Source organism: Molossus molossus, unplaced genomic scaffold, assembly GCF_014108415.1.
Source record: "Molossus molossus isolate mMolMol1 unplaced genomic scaffold, mMolMol1.p scaffold_m16_p_17, whole genome shotgun sequence".
Taxonomy (NCBI): domain Eukaryota; kingdom Metazoa; phylum Chordata; class Mammalia; order Chiroptera; family Molossidae; genus Molossus; species Molossus molossus.
Window position 1 is genome coordinate 860627 of NW_023425352.1, and position 25741 is coordinate 886367.

Here is a 25741-nt window from a genome sequence, read left to right on the forward strand (position 1 = left end):
CTCCGGAGCTCACTGGTCGGTCCCTGGAAACGCTAATCTTCGTAGGATGCCCAGAGGTGTGCGAGAGTCGCGTCTCCGCCGACTCAACACTGCCCTGCAGACGCTCAGGGTGGCACTGCACATGCCCGCCCGGTGGGCACAGGCGCTCGCTCCGGCCGATCTGGAGTTTGGACTCCAGTGACCCAAGGAGAAGCCCAGGAGAGAGCAGATGGCCCTACAGCGACCGTCGGACTGCACGTCAGAAGGTGGATCCGGGAGTTGTGCCCGGCCTAGAAGACAGACCGTCCCCACTGACCCCGTGCCCAGCACCACCACCCTGCTGAGGTCGGTGTCCAGAGCTTCAGAGTCACCAACACATGAGGGGAGAGGAAAGGGGGAAACACACTCCCAGGGGCCCCAGAGGTCGGCACCACGACCTTCATTTCGTAGGAATCAAGTCGGGGCATCGGGGATCCCAGTTGGTGCCCAGCCACTGGCTGGCAGAGCAAGGGTTCAGGCCTGGCCCACAGAGCCCAGGTACCCGGACCTGGAGCCAGACCAGAATGCACGGTTCCCAACCACGGCTCCGAAGGACTGAACACGGCTGAGCACCTGTCACCCAATAAGGAGAATCCATGAATCACGTCCAAGTCTGTGTCCGCCCCTTGCCGGAAGCGTTGCAGCCTCCTAGTACACTAGTAACCATGAGAAACAGGGACCCTGGATAAGACTGCAGACGACTTCTACTCTGCACGGAACTTCTCCGCAGAAATGAACCTGGAACAGGCTTGTCCCAGCACCCGAAGGCAGAAGCCAGAACGTTTCTCCTAACTGGTTTCTCACAACCTTTACTCCACCTGACTGGGTTTGAGTTGTTGAGAAAGTAAAAAGAACAAAAGCCAACAAGGTGCCCCCCGTTGGGGGGCCCGCCACGGCCCCGCAGCTCTCTCGGGAAAAGGACTATTTACACCAGGAGAGAGGAGAGCGCTGACTCGCAGATCTGAGAGCGGGTCATCTAGACACAGAACCTCGCTGGCTTCGGTGGCGTCACCCCAGCACGAGCTCTGCGGTGAAGGTCGTTAGAAGGAGCTATCAAGGCCAGATCCCCGTTCACACCCAAGTCTCCACCCCCTCGGGGGTGCCCAGCAGGAGCACTCACTTATCTCTCGGGAACTCCCACTTGGGGTCTTCGGGCAGTTCGTACTCGGAGACCCCGGCCAGCATGGGGGTGTCTGCCGTGGAGGAGAGGCGAGTGGTTATCCGCACCAGCGGGGTGCTGGAGTTCATGGAGGAGCTGGACTCGGCGGAGACCTGGATACAAAATGCAGACACAGATGTAATCCTGGCTCCGCACAGAAGGCCGGAAGCGGCCCAGGGCCCAGCCAGTCAGTCTCTCATAGAAAGGGGGAAGGAAGGGCTGGCCAAAGTCACCGGTTTGAGACTAAAATGACCAGGATTCCACCTCCTCCGTCCCGACTCTGCAGGACTAACTTTCATTCGATGACATGTCCCTCAGGTCAGGTTTTCGGACACGTGAACTCAGCACCTGGTCAAAATCCGAGTCTTCCCTCCGTTCTGATTCCTCAAGACAGTGGCCCGAGGACTGGAGACCGCCCCTGGGCTCCGTGACCGTCGCCTCTCCGGGAGCCCCAGGTGGTCAGCCTCCTGCAGACCAGCTCAGGTCGGGAATCAGTGCCACGCTCAGGAAGCCCAGGGACACGTGGCCGATCCACGCTTCACTGCTGCTTCCTGCCTCGTGGAACGAGCAGGAAGTCTCCAGGCACGAGCCTGGGGTCGGCTCTGGAGGCCAAAGGCCCCCAGTGACCCCAGAGCCTCTGCTCAAGGTCAGCAGAGCCCCATGCGCGGGCGGGGCCTGCTTCTCCCCCGTCCTGCTGGGAGCTGGCGGAAGCCCAGGCCACCCGGTGAAAGTCGACCACCTCGCGTCAACTGTGGTCTCAGGAACCGGTGGATGGAGCTCAGGGGGCGCAGAGTCAAGGGAAAGAAAAGTCCACCTGGACTCATGTAGCCAGGGCAGGCCCTCTCCTTCCGGGGGCTGCGGGCTTCTCACCAAGCCCCCCCCCCCCCCGTTTCAGTCTGCGGCTGACGGAGCGGCCATTCCTTAGATACAGCCTCCTCCCCGTGCTGGCTTCCATGGGGTCAGGGGTCAGGTGCAGAGCCCCCCGGAAGGCCACCTCCAAGGACCGCTGCACCCGAGGGCCCATCCCGGGCGGCCCGAACAAGACTCTGGCCGAGGACAGTCGGAACGTGAGGTCGAACATGACTCGTCCTAGCAGCTCCCTGCCCGCCTGGTCCTGTCCCCTGCACCACCACCCAGGTCACCATCTTCCCGGTGTGCCTGCAACACTGTCCAAGCAAGGAGCGCGGACGGCGTGGACGAGCAGCCTGAGGACATGAGGATGCACTGCACAGGGGGAGCCGGGGCCTGTCCCACGGGAGACCTGTGCGTCTCGGGGGTCACCCTCCCGCAAACCCTCGACTCTCCTTTGCAAACCCAGACGGCCAAGAATAGGTGGGGGTGGGGTCATCTACGGAAAGAACGCCCATTTCACCCTGGCAAGTTTGGCTCAGCGGTTAGAGCGTCAGCCTGCGGTCCGGAGAGACCCGGGTTCGGTTCCCGCTAAGGGCACGTACCTCGGTTGCAGTTTGTCCCCGGCCCTGGTTGGTCGTGCGGGTGGCAGCCACTCGATGTGTCCCTTTCACATCGATGTTTCCCTCTCTCTCTCCCTTCCTCTCTCTCCCTCCCACTCTATCTGTACAAAAAATGGAAAAATGTCCTCGGGTGAGGATAAAAAAAAAAAAGAACGCCCATTTCACTGTTAAAACCAAGAAGTAGGCAGTTTCTCATGCAGAATTTCGTTTCACTCTTTTTCTTAGTGCCTTACTTTATTTATTATTATAATTTTGTTAATCCTCACCCATGGATATTTTCAGATAGAGTGGCAGGGACAGAGGGAGAGAGAGAGACACGCTGACTGGCTGCCTGCCGCACGACTCCAGCCGGGGCCGGGGATCGAACCTGCAACCCCTCTGTCCGCGGACGATGCTCTAGCCGCTGAGCCAGATCGGCTGGGGCTCGATCACGGTGCACGATGTGCAGTGCCCACTGCCCAGTCCCCTGCGAAGTCTCTGGGCGGGGGAGGGAGTCGGCCCCGGACTGGATCGTGCACAGTGAACGCGTGGCCGACGGTGTCGAAGGACCTGGAGTGGCTCACGTGGCAGCTAGCAGAGGCCTCGTGGGCAGAGGCCCCAGGGCGCCCGGGCCTCACAGCCGGGCATCTGGGCACAGCCGGCAGAAGCAAGGAGGCCAGAGTGGAGAGACAACTGAATTCCAGGGGAGCCACCCGACCCCACTAAGGACACGGGAATAGGGCCCCATCCTCGCCAACAGAGCCCTGAGCACACCCAGGGGCCCCGTCTCACCAGAGTGCACCAACCTCGGCGGCGGGCCCATCAGAGACCCGCATAGCGCCACAGCGCCCACCGACCCCGGAGACACCGCGAGCCCTCCACAAACACTCGGCGACAGGTGTGGCCCAAGATCGTCCCCAAATCTGCTGCCCCGTGTCGGACCACACGTGGCAGATGCAAAAGGAGGCCGGTGTTGTCAAAGACCAACGAGCCTCTGGAAAGTTCTCCCACAAAGAGACAAGAAGCCCGCTCGCCGCCTTGGGAACCTGCTTGAAGATCACAGGCCAGAAAAGCCGTGGAAGTCGGCCTCCCCGAAGGACAGGACAGAACCCCAAGGGGCGGAGGCCCGGCCGGGACCACCTCTGCAGGGCCCACAGGGCCGCTCGTCCTCACGGGGTCCCCGAACCCCAGCTGGCGCGTGGGCCGCCGCGATCCCCAGAGAGGAGCAACCCAGGGGGAAAACGGGCACGGCTCTGGGTGAAGAGCTGTGTCTGGGCTTTGGGACGGGACGGGGAGGGAGGCAGCCTCCCCCAGCAACGGACAAGGCTAGGAGGACACGTAATGACCCCAGCGGTTTAGGAGGGGAAATGAGGAGCAGGGGGAGGGTTAGGGTGTGTCTACGTCAGAACTTTCCAGACCATTCACAGTTTATTACTGTGCATACGTCTCATGTTAATTTTAAAAACGTAGTTGCTTCACAAACACGTCGTTTAAAATAATAAAGATCTGAACTGAGGCGTGTCTGGGGGGTCGAGAACATGTGCTAAAACACACTGACTTCTCGAACGAGTCACGAATGACCGTTGTTTCGTCCCTTCCCTGGGCACCCCGGGGCCTGCACCTCGCCAGGCAGCCAGCCCAGCCGCCCCTTCGTCTGCTAACTGCTGACGAGGCGGGACCCCGCGCTGGGCGGCAGCACCCTGACCAGCTGCACCCATGGGTCTGACGGTTGGGGTCCCCGCCCCAGTTCCTAATCTCCTCCCTCGAGCTCCCTCATCTGCCCACAGGAGAGCAGAACCACTCCCCAGTCTCTGCGGGACGGGAGGTGGTCACGCCGGCCCGTCCGCTGCGGGGTCGGCCCTTGCTCAGGACTCGGTGACTATTGCCACCAACACCTCCACCCTTTTTCTTAGCAGCTTTGCAAGATCACCCGCTACCCAGATTCAGGGCACCTACGCGGGCGAGGAGCCGAGGGCTGACCTGAGTGAGATGCGGTCGCACGGTGAGACGCGGGGAAGACCCGCTGGACTCCCGGGACTGCGGGGGGACACGCCTCCCTGGTCTGAAAGACGAGACCCCCAGGCACAGCCGGGAAGGTCTGGGACTCCAGCCTAAACCCGAGACAGAAACATCCAGGACGCAGGGGACAGAGGACCTGAGTGGGTCCCAGGACGGGAGGAGAGGCAGCGTCAGGTCGTCCCAGGGACAGGGGTGGCTCGGGGCACCTACGTCCCCGGTGAACGACGCGGTGCCCACCAGGGACCCAAAGGGACTGTCCACCCACACACCCCGGCAGGGGCTCACACAGCACATCTCTCCCCATAACAGAGGGTCTCAACAAGGTTTGCCTGTGGGAGTTGTTTTTTCTTTCTTTTATTGATTTTAGAGAGGTCGGGAGGGGGAAAAGAGAGAGAGATAGAAACACTGATGGGAGAGAACACCGACTGGCCGCCTCCTGCACGCCCCCCCCTGGGGATCAGGCCTGGGCATGTGCCCTGACGGGGAATCGAACCAGCGACCTCCTGGTGCAGGGTCGACGCTCCTCCGCGGAGCCACACCGGCCGGGCCGTGGGCGCTGTTAAAGTGGAAACTCTTTACGGACTTGGCTGCTGTCATTATTATTAAAATTCGAAAACCGTGTTTACGAAAAGGATGACCTTTAGAAATGCTGTTCAGATTCAATGGGCAAATCTGGGAAATACGCCTATAAAAACACAGAGGGGGGAAGAAGGTAAGAAGAGCCCCAAGTATGAGAACCGACAGGACTCAACGCTCCGTCTCGGAGGGGCATCTTCATCCCCCCTGCGTTTTCACTGCCTGTCAAACCCGGCCATGAAGGCCAGGGGCCCCTTCGCTCCACGTTACCCTGGGCGCAGCCTGGGGCCGCTCGGCAGGGTCCCTGGAGGGGGCTCTCCAACGGCTCAGGCCGCGTCCCTCCGGAACATCTTCCCCCCAACCCAGGCCCCTCGAGGGACCCCCAAATCCTGAGACTAATTTGGCCCTATCAGATTATCCCTGTTTTTGGCACAAAATCACCTTCCCTGTCAGATACTCTCTATCAATTCTGGGGTTTCCTGTTTATCTAATTTAAAAATACCCCATTGATGGCAGTAATTAAGTTATTTATAAACAGCCAGTGCTCACACGGTCATAAACTGGCTTCCCACCCACAGGCCTGGCAGGCCCTGCTCGGACAGACCGCATTTCCACAGCCCGGACTCGGCCCCCCCGAACCGCTGTACCACGTGCCGTAAATAAGCTGTTCACTGAATGGCTCCTTGTGTCTCCACAGCGCGTGTGGGAGACGGAGCAAGGAAGTGGGTGGTTTTTCCTTTTCTTTGCAAAGGGCCACCAAGAAGCTCTGTCGTGTCCACTCAGTGGCATGAACCACAAGCGGGGACCTCAGAGACCTGGGCGGGCAGAGGCCGAGGCGCCAGGCCGAGGGGTGAGGAATACCTACCTGTGCACTTACTCCCGAGGACGCACACCCTGCCTCGGGCTGCGACCTCCGTCCCCACCAGCCGAAGGCGTGGAGCCGGCGTGTGCTCACCGTAAGCCCACCACCCACCTCCAGCCGAACCGGACGCGCTCGCCGCCTCGGCCAGGCGACTGAGGGTCAAGGGACGCGGCAGTGTCTCAGACACTCGCTCTTCCCGCCGCATGTCTGCCTCCCTGGGACCCCAGCAGCCCTGCCTGGCGAGGGCAGCGCTGGACGGACGGGCTGTTTCCCGGCCGGGGCTCCAGCTAGGTCTGTCCAGGGCTGGGAGGAGAGAGGACCCCCGGGCGGGCAGAGCAAGGTGCCCACACACAAGGGCGGCTTTCAGTGAGGCCATCCAGGACCACGCTGGTCATCCCGTGTTCCTTGTTCCTGGAACCGGCGCGATTTCTGGACCACAGGACGGACCAAAGTGCGGAAATGTCCTGAGATCAGGGTGTTTCAGCTGCTGGGCACTAACCCGGCTTCTAGACGTGGAACTGGCCTCCGTGGTGGTCGGTGCTTCAGAACCATCAATGCACGACCCCAAGACGGGCTCCTGAGCCACCCCCCACCCCCCCACCTGTCCACGACGCCCTGGGGAACATGTGACTGTCATAAGACAGGACCTTGACTGCCTTGATTTTTCTCTGGTTTTCAACCTCCCGTGTCCGCCAGCAAGCGGTGAAACGACACTGAGGAAGAAAATGCCTGCGGCCCCTTCTGAAGTGCCTGCCCGCTGCACGCACACGGGTGCCGCCCCCCGGGTGGGTGTCTGTGCGGAGAGTTGAGACTCTACCCTGCCCTACGGAAACCTCTGGCCCGAGGGGAAGAACCTGATGAACTCATGGGGACACTGATGCAGGGGGCCCAGCAGCGCCACACGCCCGGAACACCCCACCCCCTCATGACTGGTCCTGCACAGGGGCCGCACCTGCCCGCAGCCCTGGGGACCCTCCTGGGGGCCAGAGCTCACGGAGACGCCCGTGGACACGCTGGGGGCAGAGCCCTGGGAACGGACCAGTGAGCGGCTGCAGGGCGTCTGAGCCCACGCTGACAGGAGACGCCCCAGGCCCCACCCCCAAGAAGTCGCTTCTTTCCCCAAGTACCAAAGCCCAGGGCTCTCAAAGAACTCGGGGTAACTGGGCACTGAGCACAAGGAGTGCTTCTCCGGCACCGAAGACTCGACAAAGGAGGAATGAAACGTCGCAGTCCTGCTCGGGGGAGTCCGGTGAGATTAGCAAATGTCAAGAAGGAGAATTCACAACCGGATCGAGGAAAAACATCTCGTTCGGAGAACAATCGCTGACTGAGTCGTGGGACTCCGTCTGATGGGCGCTGGGGAGGGCGGGGTCAGGGCGAGGAGGTGAGGAGGTGAGGCGCAGACCCCACCTGCACAGAGCGCCCCCCGTGGGCGGGAGGCCGGGCGAGCACGCGTGAACCGTGACGGGGTCAGGCCCCGCCGGGCTCCTGCTCACAGCCAGGTTCCAGCGCGCTCGGCCCCCTGTGGTTTGCTCCCTTCCGTCAACACCTCTGCGGCCCCTCTGAGGCCGTCATTCCACCCAACGCCTCCCGGCTCCTCCTCCTCCACCCGGGGCCGACTCCCGGACCGAGCTCCGTGCAGACGTCGACCGCCCGCTCTTGTCTACGAGGGGCTGGGCCTGTCAACATCCCCCAAACACACGGACCTCCCAGGGGCGACCTCTCCGGGGCCTGGAACCTGCCCACCTCTCGCTTCTTTGTGCCGCCTGGCCCGACGGGAACACAGGCGACGACGTTTCAGAGGACACTCCACCCCGAATGGAGCCGCGGGCCAGGGTGACGGGGCGTGTCTCCAAGGACGGGGGCGGCCGAGCACCCAGAACACAGCGAGGACAGGCAGGCGGGAGGAGGGAATGTGAGGCCCTGCGCGGAGGACAAGGTGCAGTGTAGGTGGAGACCGAGGAACAAGGCCAGTCACTAGCCCGAGAGGAACGGAAACATGAGCAGGGTCAAGTCAAGGGCACTTCAAGGGCATCTGCCTCCTTCACAGGCAGTAAGAGGAGGAGCCCTGCAGGGAGATGCAGTCACGGTCAGCGGTCCGGCCACACCAGGTGCGGGGCCCGGGCAGCCTCTCCCCTCGGAGAAGCAGATGGGACACCGTCGTGCCCACCTTCCCAGGGCCCGGGTCTCAGAAGCATGGCTGGTGGGATGCGCAGCACAGACTGGGGGAGGGGCGGGGGGAGGGTGGGGGAGGGGCGGGGAGGGGCAGGGAGGGGCGGCGACCACCTGCAGGTCACTGGCCACGTCAGAGTCGCTGCAGGGTGGACTCTCCCAGAGAAGGACAAGTGGCCCCGTCATTGCTTCCCTGGCCTCAAGAATGATGGTGGTGTCGTTTTACTTTACTTATTTATTTTTATAAATTTTCTTAATTGATTTTAGAGAGAGAGGAAGGGAGAGGAGGAGAGAGAAACATCGATGAGAGAGAACATCGACGGGCCGCCTCCTGCACGCCCCCCACTGAGGACGAGGCCCACAACCTGGGCATGTGCCCTGACCGGAAATCGAACCCAGACCTCTTAGTGCAGGGTCAACGCTCAACCCCTGAGCCACACGGGCCGGGCAATAGTGGTGTCATTTTAGTAACAGCAGCATTCTTGGGGGTGAGGGGTCCCAGCAGACACCTTTTTCCCTCGCTCTTCCACGGAGAGAGCCCCTGAGCACCTCACGGACACCAGCGAGGACCCCACCGGCCCGAGTCTGGAGCTGGGTGGAGAACAGCCAGAGGCTGCAACTCTCTGGTTCCCAACCCCTCCCACTACCCTGGCCCAGAAAATGCCACCTCAGTCCCGGGAGGGGCAGGGCTGCGACCGGCCCAGAGTTTCCCAAAGTCCACTTTGGGTCTTGCTTACGTTGCAGATTCCGGGCCCCATTCAAGACCGCTGGGGCCGAGGCTAAAGACACCCCGATTTTAACAAGCGCCCCGTGGATTCTGCTACAGCACACGGACTGAACCGTTTCACTTGCTGGCCCGAAAAAATAACCCCCTGGAACCAAGTCCCAAATGGTTCTGTCAACACTTTCCTCACCTCTGTCCCCTCCCACCCTCGAAACAAGAGGACGAGACCACGGCTTCCCGCCCGCTCGGCTCGGCAGGGCTCTGGGTTGAGGCAGAGGCCCAGGCTCTGCCTTCCCCCACCCCCCCGGAGTAAACTACATGGGCCAGGAGGCAAGTACGAGCAGAGGGGACCAGTCTGCTGCCCGTGCGCGGAGCCGTCACCCCAGCACCGCGCCTGCGGCCACGCTCATCAGTGACGGACAATAACACAAAACACGGAGAAATGCTATTTTAAGACTCCGCAGATGAGCCCGAATTCAGTTTGGAAAGACATCAGGGGCCGGTTTAAATCAAGGGGTGGCTCAGAGACACCCCTGGGACACAGGTTTCTGACCCTGATTTAAAAATCATAGGTCAAAGGGAACCCCAGTCCCGCCCTTTCCGACTAGGGGCCTGAGCCCGTCTCACAGAAAAGAGCATCAGACCCCAGAGGACACAGCAGCCGGGGCTTCAACGACAATGCTGCCCTCGGGCTCGTCAAACAGGCAGGGCCCTGCCGATCAGCTCTCCGGGCCTCCCCCCTCGCGCTCTCGTCCCGGGACCCCCACGCGGTTGACCCCCGCGGCGCATCAGGGCTGGACTCGCCGAGCTCCAAAGGCTCAGTGGAGGGTCCCACAGAGGCACCTCGGACCCCACGCACGGCAAGCTCACGGGAGCAGGGACAGACCCGAGGGCTGGCTGGGGCACGGGGAGGAGTAAACGTCTTCAAACTCTTTATCTACTTTCTGTTACCTGTCTCCGCAAGGGGATGCGCTTGGTGAGCTTGTGCACAGCCGGCTGGCTGCTGAGGTCGGGCTTCTTGGTGGTGGTCTTCATTCGGCACACGATGACCGTCACCACCATGCAGGCGATCAAGAAGACGCCTATGCAGTAGATGGCTATCTCCAGGTAGTCTGGGGACGCGGAGAACTCCTTCTCCCGGACGGGCGCTGGATGGTGGATCGCGGGGAGGAACAGATAAGCAGACCACACAGTTAGGACACCGGAGTGGCGCAGGAGGCGTAACTAACGGGCATTCACGGGGACGGCCCAACGCGGCCACGCGGCCTGGGCCGTGGGCCCCCCTGCACCTCTCTGACATGAAGGTGGACAGCCAAGGGCTCCTCACTTCACCGCCAGGGCCAGGCGGTCACTGTCTAGGGTGTCAGTGGGCCTCTAAGACCCAGTGACCGTGGGCTGGCTGCTGCCGACACATAAAGGTCAGACTGTGAGAATGAACACCTTCGGGCGGACAGTCAACCGCACCCGCAGCGTAAGGCCTGTGCTCATGACGGTCTTTGGTGCGGACCAAATCCTCGACTGCGAGTGGCGTCCACCTTGTCTCCGAAGGGACAACACCTCCGTCTTATCTGGGCCGGCTCTTCCGAGGGAAGTGGGGTGGGTGATTCACCCCAGGTGAGCCCAGTTCCATATGAAATGGAATAAAGACTCATCGCGTAGGCGGGACCGAAAAAAGTGTCCAATTCCTTAACACAGCCCAGCATTCTATTTAACTGAACAAGCAGATGCGTTTAGCATGCAGAGGAGTTGCTACAATCACTGTGTGCGCACCGTAAGGAGTTTGCAATACCCCCGAATCAATCACCATTAAATTTGATGCATCCCTACAACTTTCCTCTTAAAGAAAAAACAGGAACGTGTCGAGTGTACGTATAATTACTCAAGTCCGTTCTTATATTAACTCCCGATGATGCGCCCTCCTCAGTCCCCAGCGCTCAGCCCACAGGCGGTGGTTCCGCACACGGTACTTTCCTCAAACTGCGCTCAGTTAATGGGCTAGCGCTGCCAGGCAGACTGGTTAAGGGGTGCCGGCCGGGCACCTGCACATGGGGTGCGGCACGTGAAAGCAAGCTCAGGGCCGGAGGCATCTCACGGTTCGGAGGCGAATATTCAGAGCAGGCTCATGATGAAAGGGGACATGAATGCAATGGTATTATTACTGAAAGCTCACACATTTTAATCAGAAAAATATGCTTGCAAGACCGTCAACACTCTGAGCAGCACAGCACGCATGAAACCACGCGTTCACTTTTACGAGACAGGAAGTAGGCATGCAGGTAGGCACCACACTCTCACAACAGGCATGAGTCGCTGCGGAGGGACAGGAGGCAGCCGGCCAGTCGGGCAGTCTCCCAGCGGAAATGAGGAGGAGGCGGACGCACCCCGGCAGACAGTGATGCCGAGAACGTTCGCCCAGGACAGAGATATCGGTTAGGCTCAGACAGCAGCGATATCTAGGCAGCAGGGTCTCGCTGATGCTGATTTCTCCGGAGGGCAGAGATCGCATCAGGCCCCAGGAGGCCAGAGCAAGCCGTGCAGTGAAGCAGACAGACCGCCCGTCCCCTCGCGCGTGCAGCAAGCCACCGAGACCCAAGGCAGGCACCACACCGCTTCTGTTCGCCCTCGCACAGGGGCTCCTCCCCCGGCCCCTCGCCGTCCCCCCTCTATTCACATCTCGTGAAAAATAGGACGTGGAGTCAAGGTGCCCAGGAGATTTTAACAAAATGGAATTTGAAATGATAAAAAAAAAATTACTTTGAATTTTACAAAGTAACTTCAACTTCTCGAGAGAAGCGGGGTGACACGGACCCACGAGTGGCTAAAACGTGAGGTCCTTCGGGGTCCCCAGGACGCGCGGCCGTGGGATCTCGCTGTGGGCGAGTTTCCAGGGCAACTTTGTCGCCCCGGGGGTGGTTGGGACATTTTGAAGGGCTTTGTGCCGGGAGGAGGGCCGCTGCGGGGCAGGAGCTGTGCTCGCTCATAGCTCTGGACCGAGAGGGGAGCGGGGGAGGGGCGGGAGCGGCGCTCGCGCACGGCTGGCCGGGAGCGGAACCGGGGAGAGGGGGTATGTACCTGGCAGCACCGTCAACCATGCAGAGTGAAAGGAGATCCCGATAGAATTACCCGCCAAGCAAGTGTACTCCCCAGCGTCCTCAAGGGTCGCATTCCGCACATACAGAACCTCAATCTCCTTGTCCGTGGTGTTGACACCCGCCGCCTAGAAGAGAAGGGAGCAGGAGGGCTAGGAAGCACAGGAGTGACGGGGCCACGGACCACCGGGCGGGCGCGGGCTCCGGCGGCAGCCCGGCCGCAGCACCCGCAGATGAGCAGCTCACCTCCAAGCCCATCACCACACCGCCTGCAGGCATGCAACCACACTCATGGAAAAATCGGCCCACAGACAGCGTCCTCTCGGCACCGCTGGCTTGGCTTTGGGTTTAGGGTGGCTCCCCCAAGGGACCGCACCCGGAAGTTGGGTTCGGGTTCTGGTTCTGTTGGCTGCAGACTCCCACCTTGAGAAAAGCATGGTTCTGTCTCGACGGCAGGACTGCGAAACGACACGCTCGGGCGCCGGAACGGGCACCTGCACACCCCTCGGCCCCGTGGGAGCCAGCCAGGGTGGAGGGCCGTCCTGGGACCAGGCTCTGGAGACTTCGACGCCTGCGTGACCGTCCCGGCCGACAGCCAGTGAAACAGCACGGAAGCCGGCTGGTTGTGGCGGCAGAGGGACCGGGCTCCCCTCTTTTCAACGTGAGCGTTTGCACGGGAGGCGAAGACGGGAGCCCACCTGCTGCCTCCGCAGCTTCAGTTACGTGTGCTGCCCCCGGCTGCGGCCAGCGAGGTCAGGGCCGGCAAGGGCATGAGTTCCACCTCCAAGGAAACGGTGCCTTGTCGGGCACACCACGCCGGGCCAGTGCGTCTCTAAGGACTGGGGGCCGAAGGGGGCGGGCGTCCCGCTGCTCCGCAGTGCCGCCAACGGCGGGCACGCGCGCGTGTGTTTGAAACGGCGTCCCTGTGCCGTCAGGTGGGAGCCATGCAGCCCAAACAACATAAGCAGAAGGAAGGATTTCCACGCTGGGTGGGGTGCCCTTAGAAGTCAGAGCGAGCACTTTGAACATTGTGGGCATTTTTCCATGGCTGCTGGCACCCTACCAGCCGCACCACCAGAGAGAGAGTATGATGAGTATACCGAGGCCACAGAGTCACCCTATAAGCTGCCTGCAGTCTCCCAAAGCACCAAGTCTTTCAGCTTCTATATCCAGCCTTCTTAAAAAAAAACAAAAAACAAAGAACAAAAAACAGAAACGTTGTTACCTTGCTCTTTGGGCAGGACAGTGAGCCAAGCGGACTGGTTGGCCTGCCCTATATAATTGGAGACCTTACACACATACTCCCCAGCGTCCGCCTCGGTCACATTGAGCAAAGCCAGCACTTCCGCATTGGAACTATTTATCCCCGAGTGCTGGAACAGACACAGAGAACAGTGTAGGCTTGCTGTGCCCGGCTCCACCACCGACACAGCGCCGGAGAGCAACCCAGCCTCCATCACGCGCACAGCAGGCCTGAGCGCTGCGGGTCTGCGAAGAACCACGTAGCTCCCCGGGGACGGGGGGAGGGGCAGAGGCTGTGACCGACACCTAGAAGGGGCCAGGGCTCCCCCAGGTCAGCCCCCTCAGACACCTTGTGGGCTGGGGCTTCTTAGTGGAACCGCCTATGGTTTTATTTGGAAGGCGGTTCTTTTTAAGGAACTTCTCTACGCGCAACTCGGTGCGGGAGGCCGTGGTGAGCGGGGGCCTCGTGTGCCGTCACCTCCTGAACAGCCAGAGCTAAGAAATACGGAGGCCAGCGCTGGAACTCGGGGACCTGCAAGGAACCAGGTGAGAAACACAAGGAGACGGGCCCGGGGCTCACGTCCCTGCGCGCAGAACCACCTTCTCGAGTTTACTGTCCGAACCGCACGTGAATGAGTGTCGATGGCTAAGGGGTCTCTGTAAAGAGGAGAACCTAACGTGTGTCTGAGAGGCGGCTACGAGAGTCGGGCCCTAATGTCGAAGGAAGAGAAGACAACATCAGCGTGATGAGCATGGGTCCAACGCCCGGCGCTCACTGCACTCTCTCTGGAGACTCCCCCTTGCTCGGCACAAGGCCCCTGGGGGGAGATGCTCCCCTGCTCCCCACTCTTGCAGACGTGCAGCTGAGCCAACATCTCCCCAAAGTCTCGGGCCGACGACTGACTGGACTATCCTGACTCCGACTTCAGCAGCCCCTCCCGCCCCGAAGCCCCCACCGGGATGCCGACTCGCAGACCTACGCCCTCCTCGCTCCCCAACTCGCTCTGTCCTGGCCGAACAAGAGAATCCTCTCCTCTCACATCCAACGGGAAGTCTAGGACCCCGGGCCGCGCCCACTCCGGAGACCCGCTGGGGCCCCTTCGGACCCAGAAAGCCCTCACCTTCAGGACCTTGAGGTAGGGCAGCCCGTCCGGCCCGTACTTGCTGCCGTTCTTCTCCACGTGCTTGATCCACTGGATGTGGGGCTGGGCGTCGCTGTACACCTTGCAGACAAACTCCACGTCCCCTCCGACCACGGTGGAGGCGTTCGCGGGCAGCCCCGCTTGGAGGATGGGCCGGTGTGGCGATCGCTCTGGCGGAGGGGGAGGGCGGAAGGGGGAGAGACGGATGAATAAGGCGAGTTGTCCAGAAGGACGTCTGTGAGCTCCGGCCAAGAAGGTCCCGAGTCTGCTGGCTGACTCCTCTGAAAACACACGGCCGCCCAGCACAGAACAAGAGACTTCAAAGGAGCCGGCAGCGCGCGACCCTCATGAAGAGGGCCCTTATTTAGAGAACCGAGCAAAGAACTTTTTGTATCTCAAGTTGCTGGCTGTCCAAGGCCACCTCATGAATAAGGGGAAATGTCACTTTGACCGTCTGAGAGACAGATGGGGGACGAGGCCACCTCTCCTCGTCCCCCGTGTGGGGCGACACCGGAAAGTCACCTGGACCAGAGCTTAGCATGAGGGGCAACAGCCCCTTGGCAAACCCTGTCCCCTCGGACACGGAAAGCGGCGCCCACAGGGCCTCCCGGCACATTTCTCAGACCCCCACTTGTTTCCGAGAGAAAAGACACTCAACGCTGGAGCCCAGGGTGAGGGACAGACCCCGGGAACAGAGGGTCTTCTCTGCACGGAGGACTTCGCTCCGTGCTCTTGTTTCTTTACTCTTGAAATAGCTGCTTGATAAATACTGTGTCACTGGGAGCCCAACGCCAGGTGCACAAGGATCCCTGGGTTTATTCAGATGTGGTGCAGAGACATCAGCTCCCAAGTCCCGGCAGCGTGTGGACGGTCCCGCAGGTGGCCGAGCAGGAGGCCAGCTCTGCTTCCCACCCTCACCCACCTCACCACTCCACAGGGGACAGCCCCCTCTTGTCCTCTGTCTGGAAAGGTCCCTCTGGATCGAGAAGTGACCTCTGCAGAGGTGACCTCTGGCCACCACGTCAGGTGTGTGAGCACTAAACCCAAGGGTTCTCGAGGTCAAGTAACAGACCACCTGCTGCGTGATGTCGACCACACGGCCCTGCAATCACAGACCAATGGCAACCTTCCAAGGTGGCGGCTGGGTCAGCAGCCCCCACACACCCCCACCTGCCCGTCTATTCACAGGTGTCACCCCCTTCCCACAGGCTGCAGGTACCAGTGTCTTCCCCCCCATGAAGTGGGCACCACTGTCTTCACCCCACTCGGGAAGTTGCCGAGGGACATGAAGAGAACCCACAGGGCGCCTCCGCACTGCACCCGAGTCTCCTGGGCCCCAGGCAGGGGACACCCCTCAGAATGACAGACATCTCAGCCCACCGTCCCTGAGGCCTTTCCGACCGAACTGTCATCTGGCGGCATTTGCTGGCGAGAGCCAGACCACGTGCAAACTGCTTCTCTGAGGGCCTGCTGCTGGTCAGGACACAGACACAGGGCGCCAGGGTCACCCTGACACGCCGCCTGCCCAGAACTGCCCCCCGCGCCCGACACCTCCCTAGTTTTGGCATGAAAGAAAGAAGGACTGCAGACCCCCAAAGAAGTCATTCGTGTTCCCCAATATCTTCACCCAGACGCCCTGAGCAGAGAACCCAGACTGAGAGCCCTAAATTCTGTGGGCAGTGGGGAGCCCAGAAACCCTCAGGCTCTGGCTAATGCAGCGTCCCAGCGACGGGCCGCCGGGACCCTCCTGGTCAGGCCTGGGTGCCCCTGGGACCTGCCCGTGGCTGGCAGGGACGGAGGTCTGGGTCCACCCCGGCTGCCCAGCCACATGAGAAGAACAGAGTGAAGTCCATACACACTGCCCTCCTCCCCAGAGACTTCGCAGCACAAGGGGGGCCATCCTCTGGCCGGGTGCTGCCAGCCGAGCCCATGAACTACGCCCCTCCGTACCTGTCAGATCGTGGGGCGTTCGCTCCTTCCCCCAGAGGAGTGAACCCGAGGCCCCGTTCATTCTCGGGCTCCGTTTCCACTCCTGGGCCATGTGCTGGTGTCCAAAGATAAATATTTACAGTGGACCTAAATATTTACCCTCAGAAACAAAGGTACTATGAAATCTTAAATGTCATAAGCCAGATCAACGGGCTTTCAAACCACGTCTTTCTTAAACATACTTGTTTCTAATAAATCTTTTCACAAGCAAACATTGTGCATGTAACACCGAATCACGGTGCCCGCGAACAATGGGTGCTTTCATGCCCCTCTGCCCGCACCAGCCTCCGGCAGGGAGCTGAGTCACTGGGGCAACCCTGGCAGGGCCCTGTTTTACTTGTGGTCAGCTCGCTGCTGAGCTCCAGCTACTAAGTTATTGCTCCCCGGACTTCTTTCTGCTGAATAGTTTAATGTTATGCGTTTGCATGCCAGAGGCCGGCCGCCCGCTCCGCCTGGAATCCATCCTTTCAACTTCTCTCACCTTCCGCAGAGTGCCCTCTGACCCTCCCCCGCGCAGCCCCCTCTCACTTCGGGCACCGAAACCGGGCGCGGGGTCCCTCTGTAATCGAAACCTGACACGTCCTCCAGAGCTTATTACAGCTGCCTTCGGTATAAAATGAAACCTTAGAGAACGTTATTTAAAATGTTTTTAAAAAGTCAGTAGGCCTCATGTTTCGTTTCTCCACATCAGGCTTTGATTTCCGTCGCAACCTCATTCTCTGCCCAACGTCTTGGAAAAGGCCCCGGTGCCGGCGCTGGCAGGCAGGGCGCGCCTCGTCCCCGGTCCCCGGCGGCCAGCCCTCCCTGGCGTCCAGCAGCCCCTCAGAGTGATCAGGAGCAGGAACGATGGGCTCCTGTTCTAACTTCCGTGAAACTGGGGTGAACGCAGGGGGCAGCTGGGAGCTGGCTGGGTGGCGGGTCCTTTGGAGACGGGCAGAGCAGGTAGCGCCCGTGGCCGGGCCCAGTGGGCGCAGGGGGCATGAAGCCCCCCAGTAGCTAACGTGCTTCCCGCCACCTCACAAGGCCCTGGGCAAACGGAACCCCTCCGGCCTGCAGTGCTTTGGGGCAGCAGCAGACATAAGGAGATTGGTCCGTGAATTATCTCTGGATGAGAGAATAAAACCCAGAGCTGGCTCTCCTCTTGCTGTTCTGCGTGATCACAAAAATCGCATCTTCTCCGCCAGGATTTACAGTCTTCAGCAAGGTTCTCTCCTAACAACTCTCAGATGTCATGTAGAACAGATTTTTCTTTTTCCAGGGGGGTGAAATAAATGGGTGGCGAACAGGTAAGCCAACGAGCCCCTCACCTGTGATCTCTACTGCAGTTTCCAGAAACGTGTTCTGCCGACGTAGGGCCCGGGGACCCGAGGAGGACGGGACCCTTCTCAACGGTGGCCCTAAGGTCCCTGTGTGAATTCCAAGTGAAGACAGAATGGAAAGCGGCCCGAAGGGTGTGGCCGCTGCTGAGGGGACACTTGGCTGCACAGACGGAATGAGGTTCCACCAAATAAACGCGTAGTAAACACAGACCGAGAGCTGGAAAAACATTTCCCTCCCCCGCGCTCTCTCACGCCCGTGGGTCAAGTGTCCGGAGCGAATCCACTTTCCTAAAGCAGAAGGCCCAGCTGCTAAGTCTAAACATGGAGACTGATCTCCCAAGTCCTGCTGAGAGAGAGGCAGAGACAGAGAGACAGACACAGAGAGAGAGAGAGAGACAGCAAATGCCTGAGCGACACAGAATAAATCTTCGTTAATTGGCCACTGAAACTTTGTAACAGGCCAGTCCTCCTCTGGAGGTAATAATACGTCTGCTCGTAAGAGATCTACAGCTTTTACTCTGACACAGCAAAGACCATAAACAACGTCCGCCGAGCCCGTCCTCACGACCAGGTAACTAACGTCCCCGGGACCAGGAGAACCAGGTTCTTAAGTTACACTATAAACTCATCAAGCCCAGCGCACCCTGTTCTTCCAACGATTTCTCCCCAAAAAGTTAGGCAGCGTCCGGCACAAAGAACCATTTCCAAGTGGCTCCGTCCGGCAGGGAGACGCCCCGAGACGCGGATCACACCGCGTGCCCACACTGATCGGGTAACAACGCCCGTCTCCTGCTCTCGGCCACCATTCGTTCAAGGAGCGTGGAGACCCCTGCCCGCCCTGTCTTTAAATTAAAATCAAAATGTAATTACCCTTCCCCGAAAACGGCAGTTTCTCAGAAACTCCCGGGGGCTGAATGGAGAGAGAACACTTCAGTTTGGAGACAAGGAGAACCACCGAGAACCTTTGCCTGAAGCACCGCCCAGCGTTTCGCCTCAAGAGTAGGCGGTGGCTGCTTCTGTTGCATGAAACCAAACCCCTCAGCACGAGGCGGGCTGCTCTGGCGGGGGGCTGATCCAAGGCTGAAGCACGAGGAGCCCCGAAACCTGCTGAAGACCTCACGCCAATACGAGGAGAATGAGGTCACCGCCCTGTCAAGATTCCACCCGACACACTCAGACCGGACAGGCTGACTCCAGGCGGCCCCTGGCGATGAGCTGCCGGCAGCCTCCAGAGATGGGCATGAACGGAGCCCAGAACTAGAACTGACCAGGGCGGGGAGGGAGGTCCGGGTACGGAGGGGAAGGAGCCTGGCTTTCGGGAAGCACCCCGTCCCCGTCCCCGTCCCCCAGATGCTGTCTGTTCTGTCTCCCAGAACAGACAGAAGTGGGTCAGGATGCTCAGCATCTGCACCTTGGTTTTTTGTTGTTTTTTTTTAAGAAAAAAGGCACTTTTGTAGAAGGTGCCTGGCTGGCTGGTCCTTCTCTGTCCTGGGCTTAGCCTCATCTCCCTCCTGCCTGGACACTGACTCCGGACAGTCTCGTGGATCTGGGCTGGGGACGCAGCCCAAAGCCTGGAACAAGCACTCTGCGGCCGAAGTGTGTCCCCTCCGGCGTGGGGTCCCCCTGACTCGCTAATGGAGGCTGCGCCGTGTGAGATGCAGAAGCGAAGCACCCGACTCGCTGTGTCTGTGCGACGAGGCCGGGCGGCCAGTGCCTCCCCTGAGCACCGCCGTCGGCTGTCCTCTGCTGGGGGCCGAGTGGCTTCGAGCAGCTGGGTGTCCATTCGGGGCTTCTCGGGCGAACTGCAGGAGCAGGGCTGTGTGTACTGACACCCCAAACGTTCACGCCATCCTGGGCACTGTGCCTCCCAAAGTGAACCCGTTCCTGCACACGCTCGGGTGACCACCAAGTCACGCCTGGGGTGGGTTCAGAAGTGCTTCCCTTTTGCTGACAGGACAGGGCTCTGGGGGGTGAAGCGTTCTGGGGTGGACGGTGGCAAAGGACACACAACCCGTGTCCTGGATGCCACTGAACTGTACACCCAGTGGTTAAAGTGCCATGTTTTCTATCATGTATCGTCTACTGTTAAAAGAAAAGGGAGCCCTGGCCGGTTTGCTCAGTGGTTAGAGCGTCGGCCCACGGAGCAAAGAGTCTCGGGTTCAGTTCCAGTCAAGGGCACGGACCTCGGTTGCAGTTTGATCCCTGGCCCTGGTCGGGGTCACGCAGGAGGCAACCACTCGATGTGTCTCTCTCACGTTGATGCTTCTCTCCCTCCCTCCCTCCCTCCCTCCCTCCCTCCCTCCCGCTCTACTTGAAAACCAATGATAAAATAAATGTATAAATAAAAAGAAAGAAAAAGGAGACGCGGCCAAGGTGATGTGCTCAGAGTGAAAAGATATATTCCCGGGTCGTGGAGAACCTGCCCTCCCAATGACTTAAGAGCATAGACCTTGGCCCTGGCCGGTTCGCTCAATGGTTAGAGCGTCAGCCTGCCGTCCACAAAGACCCGGGTTCAGTTCCCGCTAAGGGCATGTACCTTGGCTGCAGTTTGTCCCCGGCCCTGGTTGAGTCGTGTGGGTGGCGGCCACTCGATGTGTCCCTTTCACGTCGATGTTTCTCTCTTTCCCTTCCTCTCTCTCCCTCCTGCTCTATCTGAATGAAAAATGGAAAAATGTCCTCAGGTGAGGATAAAAAAAAAAGAGCATTGACTTTGTACATTTACTAAATGAGAGCTTTTCTCTCCTGACACCAGCCCCCCCCCCACCCCGTGCTGGGTCTTCCCTGAGGTACAGCTCCGAGGGCCCACCCCCCCGGGGAGCTGGGGTAAACACAGCTGGGGGAACCCCAGCGCCCTGCCACGTGCCGCTGGGGCACTGTCCCCCCGGAATGCAGCTTTCACAGCTGCTGTCTGCATCACTGCCTCCCTCGTAGGAAGAAGATGCTGGGAACATTAAAAGAAACAGCCCAGGAATTAAACGTACCCTCCGGTTACCAAGGCTGAACTCGGAATTAAGAGTCTCTTCTCTCTGACCATTTGCAAAGAAGCGAAAAACCAGACCACTGGGGAGCCCTCGAAACAGCAGCTCCCAGGAGGCCCTGTAGGTCGCAAGCCTTGTGCTGACGTCTACGAAAGAGGACCCTGTCGGTCCACCTCCAGAAATCTGTGCGAGGCCAATGAGGCCAACAAAGACGGTGAGCAAGGCTGTCGGTGTGGCCTCTTTTGTCACCGGAAAGCCAAAGATGCCCACAGCCCAGGATCCACCAGCAGGGCAGCCTTTAAAGAAGTTACACTGAATAAAGAAGTTACACTGTGTCCGTGACCGAGCAGCGTGTGGCCACCAGGACTGAAGCAGAGACGAGGGCGGGCAGACGTGGGGAGACATTAATGTGGGCAGGTTTCACCAACCTTCCCCACTGAGGAAGTCTTATTTCCAGAGGACGTTCAGAAACATCCATCACCCTGATCTCGCTCCCTCTGCTCCCAGGGCGGCTGGAGCAGAAGCGAAAGCTTCCAGCCCGTCTGAGCAAACAAAAATGCCTCCTTTTGGTCGGAGGCGCATAAAAACTCATGTTTTCTCAGAAGCAAACTCAGAGGCTGAAAAGAAAAGTGACTCTAGATACCCCGGCTGTGGGCGTCCCCTGAGGAGACGCTTCTAGAGAGACCCCTGTTCACAGGAGGCCGCTCACCGTCCAGGCCGCGGGGAGGCCCCAGCCCCCCTGAGCCCACCCCCTCCCCACCGCATCTGCAGGCAGCCTTCCGTACAGAATGGTTTCTTGCTTTCTTCTGGCCAAAATGTTTAAAGAAATTTTTTAGAAGACATTTGACTATCTTTTATTGATTTGAGAGAGAGAGGGAGAGAGAAACATGGACTGGCCGCCTCCTGCACACCCCCCACTGGGGATCGAGCCCACAACCCGGGCATGTGCCCTGACCTGGAATCGAACCGGCGACCTCTTGGTGCAGGGGTCGATGTTCAACCACCGAGCCACACCGACCGGGCCAAAATGTAAAATCTAAAGGGACTAAATCCTTCACCTTTCTTCTGCCTCAGCCCAGAGAATATACTAAACCAAACAAAATGAGAACTTCCTTTTCCAAATAAAGAACAACTTCCAAAGGTCCTTCCAGAACAGCGGCAATGCCTCCCTCCAAGCTCACTCTCGCCCTGGGGTGATGGGGCCGGGTCTGGGCACAGTCTGCCCGCCGTGGTTGGGCCGTGGTTGGGCCGTGGTTGGGCCGGACAGAATTCCTGCAGGCCTTGTTCAGAGAACCCTCTCGGGGAAAGAACGAAGCGGGAAAAGTTCTCCCGAGATCCAGGCACCGCGGTCCCTCATCTTCTCACGGTGCCCGTTTGGGGTCTTTTGTGCTGTGACGCGAGAACCCCACAAAGGCGAGGCCTGTGTTTCATTCACTGCCTCTCCCGTCACCCTCCAGGCCGAGGACAGGGCACCGCAGACAGGTGGTTCCTGCTACAGGGCTCCGCCCTACTTCCTCCCTCCAAACCCAGGCAATGATGTTCTCGCCTCCTCGTCTCCCTTCCCAGAACTGACAGCCGTCGTCCCCATAGTCCCCACAGCAACACCGACACCCTGCCCTCCGCCGTCAGTCCCGCCCCCCTCCTGCCCTTGACCTCACTGTGGTGAAAGAAGCCACCTTTCCAACTCACCTGACCTCTAGCGGGGCCACACCCCTCTCCCCACACTGGGTCATTCCCGCCCTGCCTTCCCCTTGACTGTGACGTTAAGACCATGGGTACCACAGTGGGGGGCTCTGAGGGAAGGGGTCCGTCCATCCACCTGCTCCGGTGGATGAACCATTTGAAAAGTGTGTGAAAAACTGACCTCGTGTAGGTCACTGCTACCCACGCGTCAGCCCGTCACACAGAAACCAAAGCTTTGTCCAGAAGCCACAGGGTGACGGAACCCAGGACAGAGGGGTCTTCCCTGAGGACAAAGGAGCAGTTATGGTCTAAGTCTGACAGCTTCTGGAACAAGCCAACCGATGAATGAACAGGCCCCCATTTCTCCATTTACTTAAATGCTACTTGGTCCCAAAGCCAAACGTCATGCTGCAGCCACGTGGCCGAGGCCACGAGCTCACCTCGGCCCCTCTCCTCCTGCTCGGGCCACACTGGAGCCTTTGTCCACCCAGGGCAGAGGCCGCCCCAGCTGTAAGCAATTCACGCAACTTCTCCTTCTCCGACTGGGGACGGGCTGCCCAAGCTCCGTGCCAGGCAGTCCCTCAGCCAGGCTCATCAGGCAGTGCCCAAAATACGACACTCCAACCCTGCCCACACAGCTGAGGGCAGGTCCCATCAATCCCGAGCTGAGTCCGGCAGCTCCACGGCCCAGCGGGCACGGCAGGGCTGGGGGAGGCCCGAGCGGTCTCTGCACGGGCCCTGACTGCTCCCAGCCGGCCCTGAGACCCTGTCCACCCCGCACAGCTCTGGTCCCCGGGGAGGACACACCTCTGGAAGGTAGACTGTTAGAAGGAGCTGGCCTGGGCACCCCAGAGGCACCGTCTCCACCCGCACTGTGCTCTGCACCCTGAAATCCCCAATGGCAGGCAAAACGTTCACAAGTGACCATGGTCTTGGGGAACACAGCACTGAGCACCCCACAAAGAAAGAGTTCATAGTTAAAGCCAGAGACTCCATGAGTAAGAAGAAGCAACTGATGTTCTGAACACCCCCACCCCCACCTCTCTCTCACTTTCTTCATTTTCTGCCCCAAGAGCGGACATGGGGCAGAGGCAACATCAGACCCTGCAGAGTCCAGCGGGTCCTCACCCAGTGGAGCGAAAACACCGACGTCAGCCTGCAGTACACAGGGCGCTAATCTGGGCTTTGAGAGAACCCGGGGGGAGGCCCCTCGAGCGCCGTCTAGCCCTTAGCAAATCACACCCCCAAACCCGAACCCCCCAACTGGAAACGGAGTGAGAGATGGAGATGGAGCCAGGCAACGACCCTGGAGCTCTCGGAGCCTGCGGTGCTCTGTGAGCCCAGCAACCGCGTCGGTCCTGGGGCGGCCTTGGCACCCGTGGAAACCGCCATGGGCCACGGGAACGTCGGCCACTGGCCACTTCTGTGGCCCCAATACAGCCTTCGGTTTAAGAAACTTCGCACTGAGTCTAAGAAGAGTCATTGAAGATGTGGGTGTCACATGGGTACTAGACAGATTGAGGGGATTACTCCGTAAGTTAAATGAATGTTGAATCACTATGTTAAAACTGATATAATATTGCATGTCAACTGGAACTAGAAAATTTAAAAATTATTTGAAAAGATTCCTACAGACCTTTCCCCAAAAACAGCATCCAGGTCTGGCAGGGGGGACCCGCCATCACTGGCCACCGAGGTGCCAATTTGATGGTTTCATCTGCTAACCCAGTGGAGTCCTCATAACCATGGTCATGGCTTGAACTGTGGCCCCCAAAGGCAAGTCCTCATCCTAAACCCTGCAATGTGACCCTATTTAGAAAACGAGTCCCTATCACTGGGCCTGCAGGTGGTCCCTGCGCCCAGCGGCAGGTGTCCTTCAGGAGAGCACTGGGGAGAGGAGGCCGCAGGACGGTGGAGGCAGGACGGAGGGACGTGCCTGCAGCCAAGGGCTGACAACAGCCACCGGGAGCTGGGCGGGAGGCGTGTCCGGTTCTCCCTCGGGGTCTCCGGAAGGAAGCAACCCTGCGACACCGTGACTTCAGATGTCTGGCCTCCAGAACCGAGGCAGAATGCATTTCTGTTGCTGTCAGCCACCGGCTCGTGGCCATTGGCACGGGGCCGAGGACAGCGGTAATGTCGTCACTCCACTTTCACAGAGGAGGCACCACAGCCTCGAAGAGCTAAGTGTCCAGTGCACGTGGCAGCCAGGGTGCGGGTGGACAGGCCCCTCTCTCCACAAGACCGGCTGCCTTTTCCCGGCGCCTTCACTTCTGAGACACGGGGATCACGAAGCCCGAAGGTAAAGGACGTGTCTCGGTGGCAGCCCCTCAGAATCCAGCGCTCCGTCCTTCCCGCAGAAGCAGCAGGGCTCGGGCTCAGCACCTCCCGGAGTTGCGCTCTGGGGGGCCCGTTGCACCGAAACGTGGCGCTCACGCTAAGCCCCCCTCCCCTCCCCCCGCAGGTAAGTGGCTAAAAAGTAATGGTGTCTGTTTTAACGAGGATCATGCAAGGATCCTGAAGGGCTCCCCCAAACAGAGGCATTTCCCTCACACACAACAGCGGAGCCCCATCGAATTCCAGACACAAGAATGTCACTTGCGTGTCACGGCTTTGACCTGGGACTGCAACGCCGAGGAGACTCACTAAACAATCTCCCCGTCCTGATGCTCCGTCAATACCTGAACCACAGACCTACGTGTCACAGCGACAGAAAGAAGAGCTGTGGAGAAGCGCTCGGCTGGGACAGCCTGGCTTTCTGTGCAGCAAAGACAGTGAGGAGCTGCGACGGCACAGCCGAGTATTGAACGTGGACCCGCGGGCCACCGGCGATCACCGTGCCAGCCCCGGGATCCCTTGTTTCCATGCACCGCAACGCTCCCAGCGACCGCCTGCCAGCCCCGTGCGTGTGCAGGAGGCTCCGGCTTGCTCAATTCTTAGGTCATTAGCGCTTCGCGAAGCAATTACTAGGGTTCCGAGCGAAAGCAGAGCCTCTCAGGCCTCCACCTTTCCTGAAAGCGTCTTACACTCCACTGACTTTTGGCTTCTATTTATAAAGAGGGTTCAAGACTTGGAAAATTATTGGGGTTGAGCTTTAATGGATATTCCCAACCAGCATTGTGTCATTATTGGCCCACGGTTTGCTGGGCGAACTCCCAACTGCGTGACGTAACCAGGCCTCTCTCCGCATTGCTCCGGACGCTCCGGCTCCCTGGGCATCACAGCCACCGAGTCATCTGCGCTTGTCAGCGAGCCTGGCCGCCAGGGGATTAGCATTAGCGCGACCCCATTATTCAGCAGCCCCGTTCAAACCCGAGCCTC

General features: G+C 59.7%; 1 protein-coding gene across 10 annotated transcripts in view; it reads right to left on the minus strand.

Annotated features, from left to right (window-relative positions):
• Positions 1-25741, minus strand: part of FGFR2 (fibroblast growth factor receptor 2) — a 92427-nt gene that overhangs the window by 17226 nt on the left and 49460 nt on the right. For 4 of the 10 annotated variants that reach the window (XM_036265205.1, XM_036265202.1, XM_036265197.1 and 1 more), the window contains 4 exons: positions 14434-14624; positions 13296-13443; positions 9927-10129; positions 1139-1290 (listed from right to left, as the gene is read on the minus strand). In XM_036265205.1, coding sequence (XP_036121098.1) covers positions 1139-1290; positions 9927-10129; positions 13296-13443; positions 14434-14624 — 694 coding nt within the window. Of the gene's footprint in view, positions 1-1138; positions 1291-9926; positions 10130-12053; positions 12199-13295; positions 13444-14433; positions 14625-25741 lie in introns of all 10 variants that reach the window. The other 6 variants (XM_036265206.1, XM_036265203.1, XM_036265198.1 and 3 more) reach the window with 3 other exon arrangements.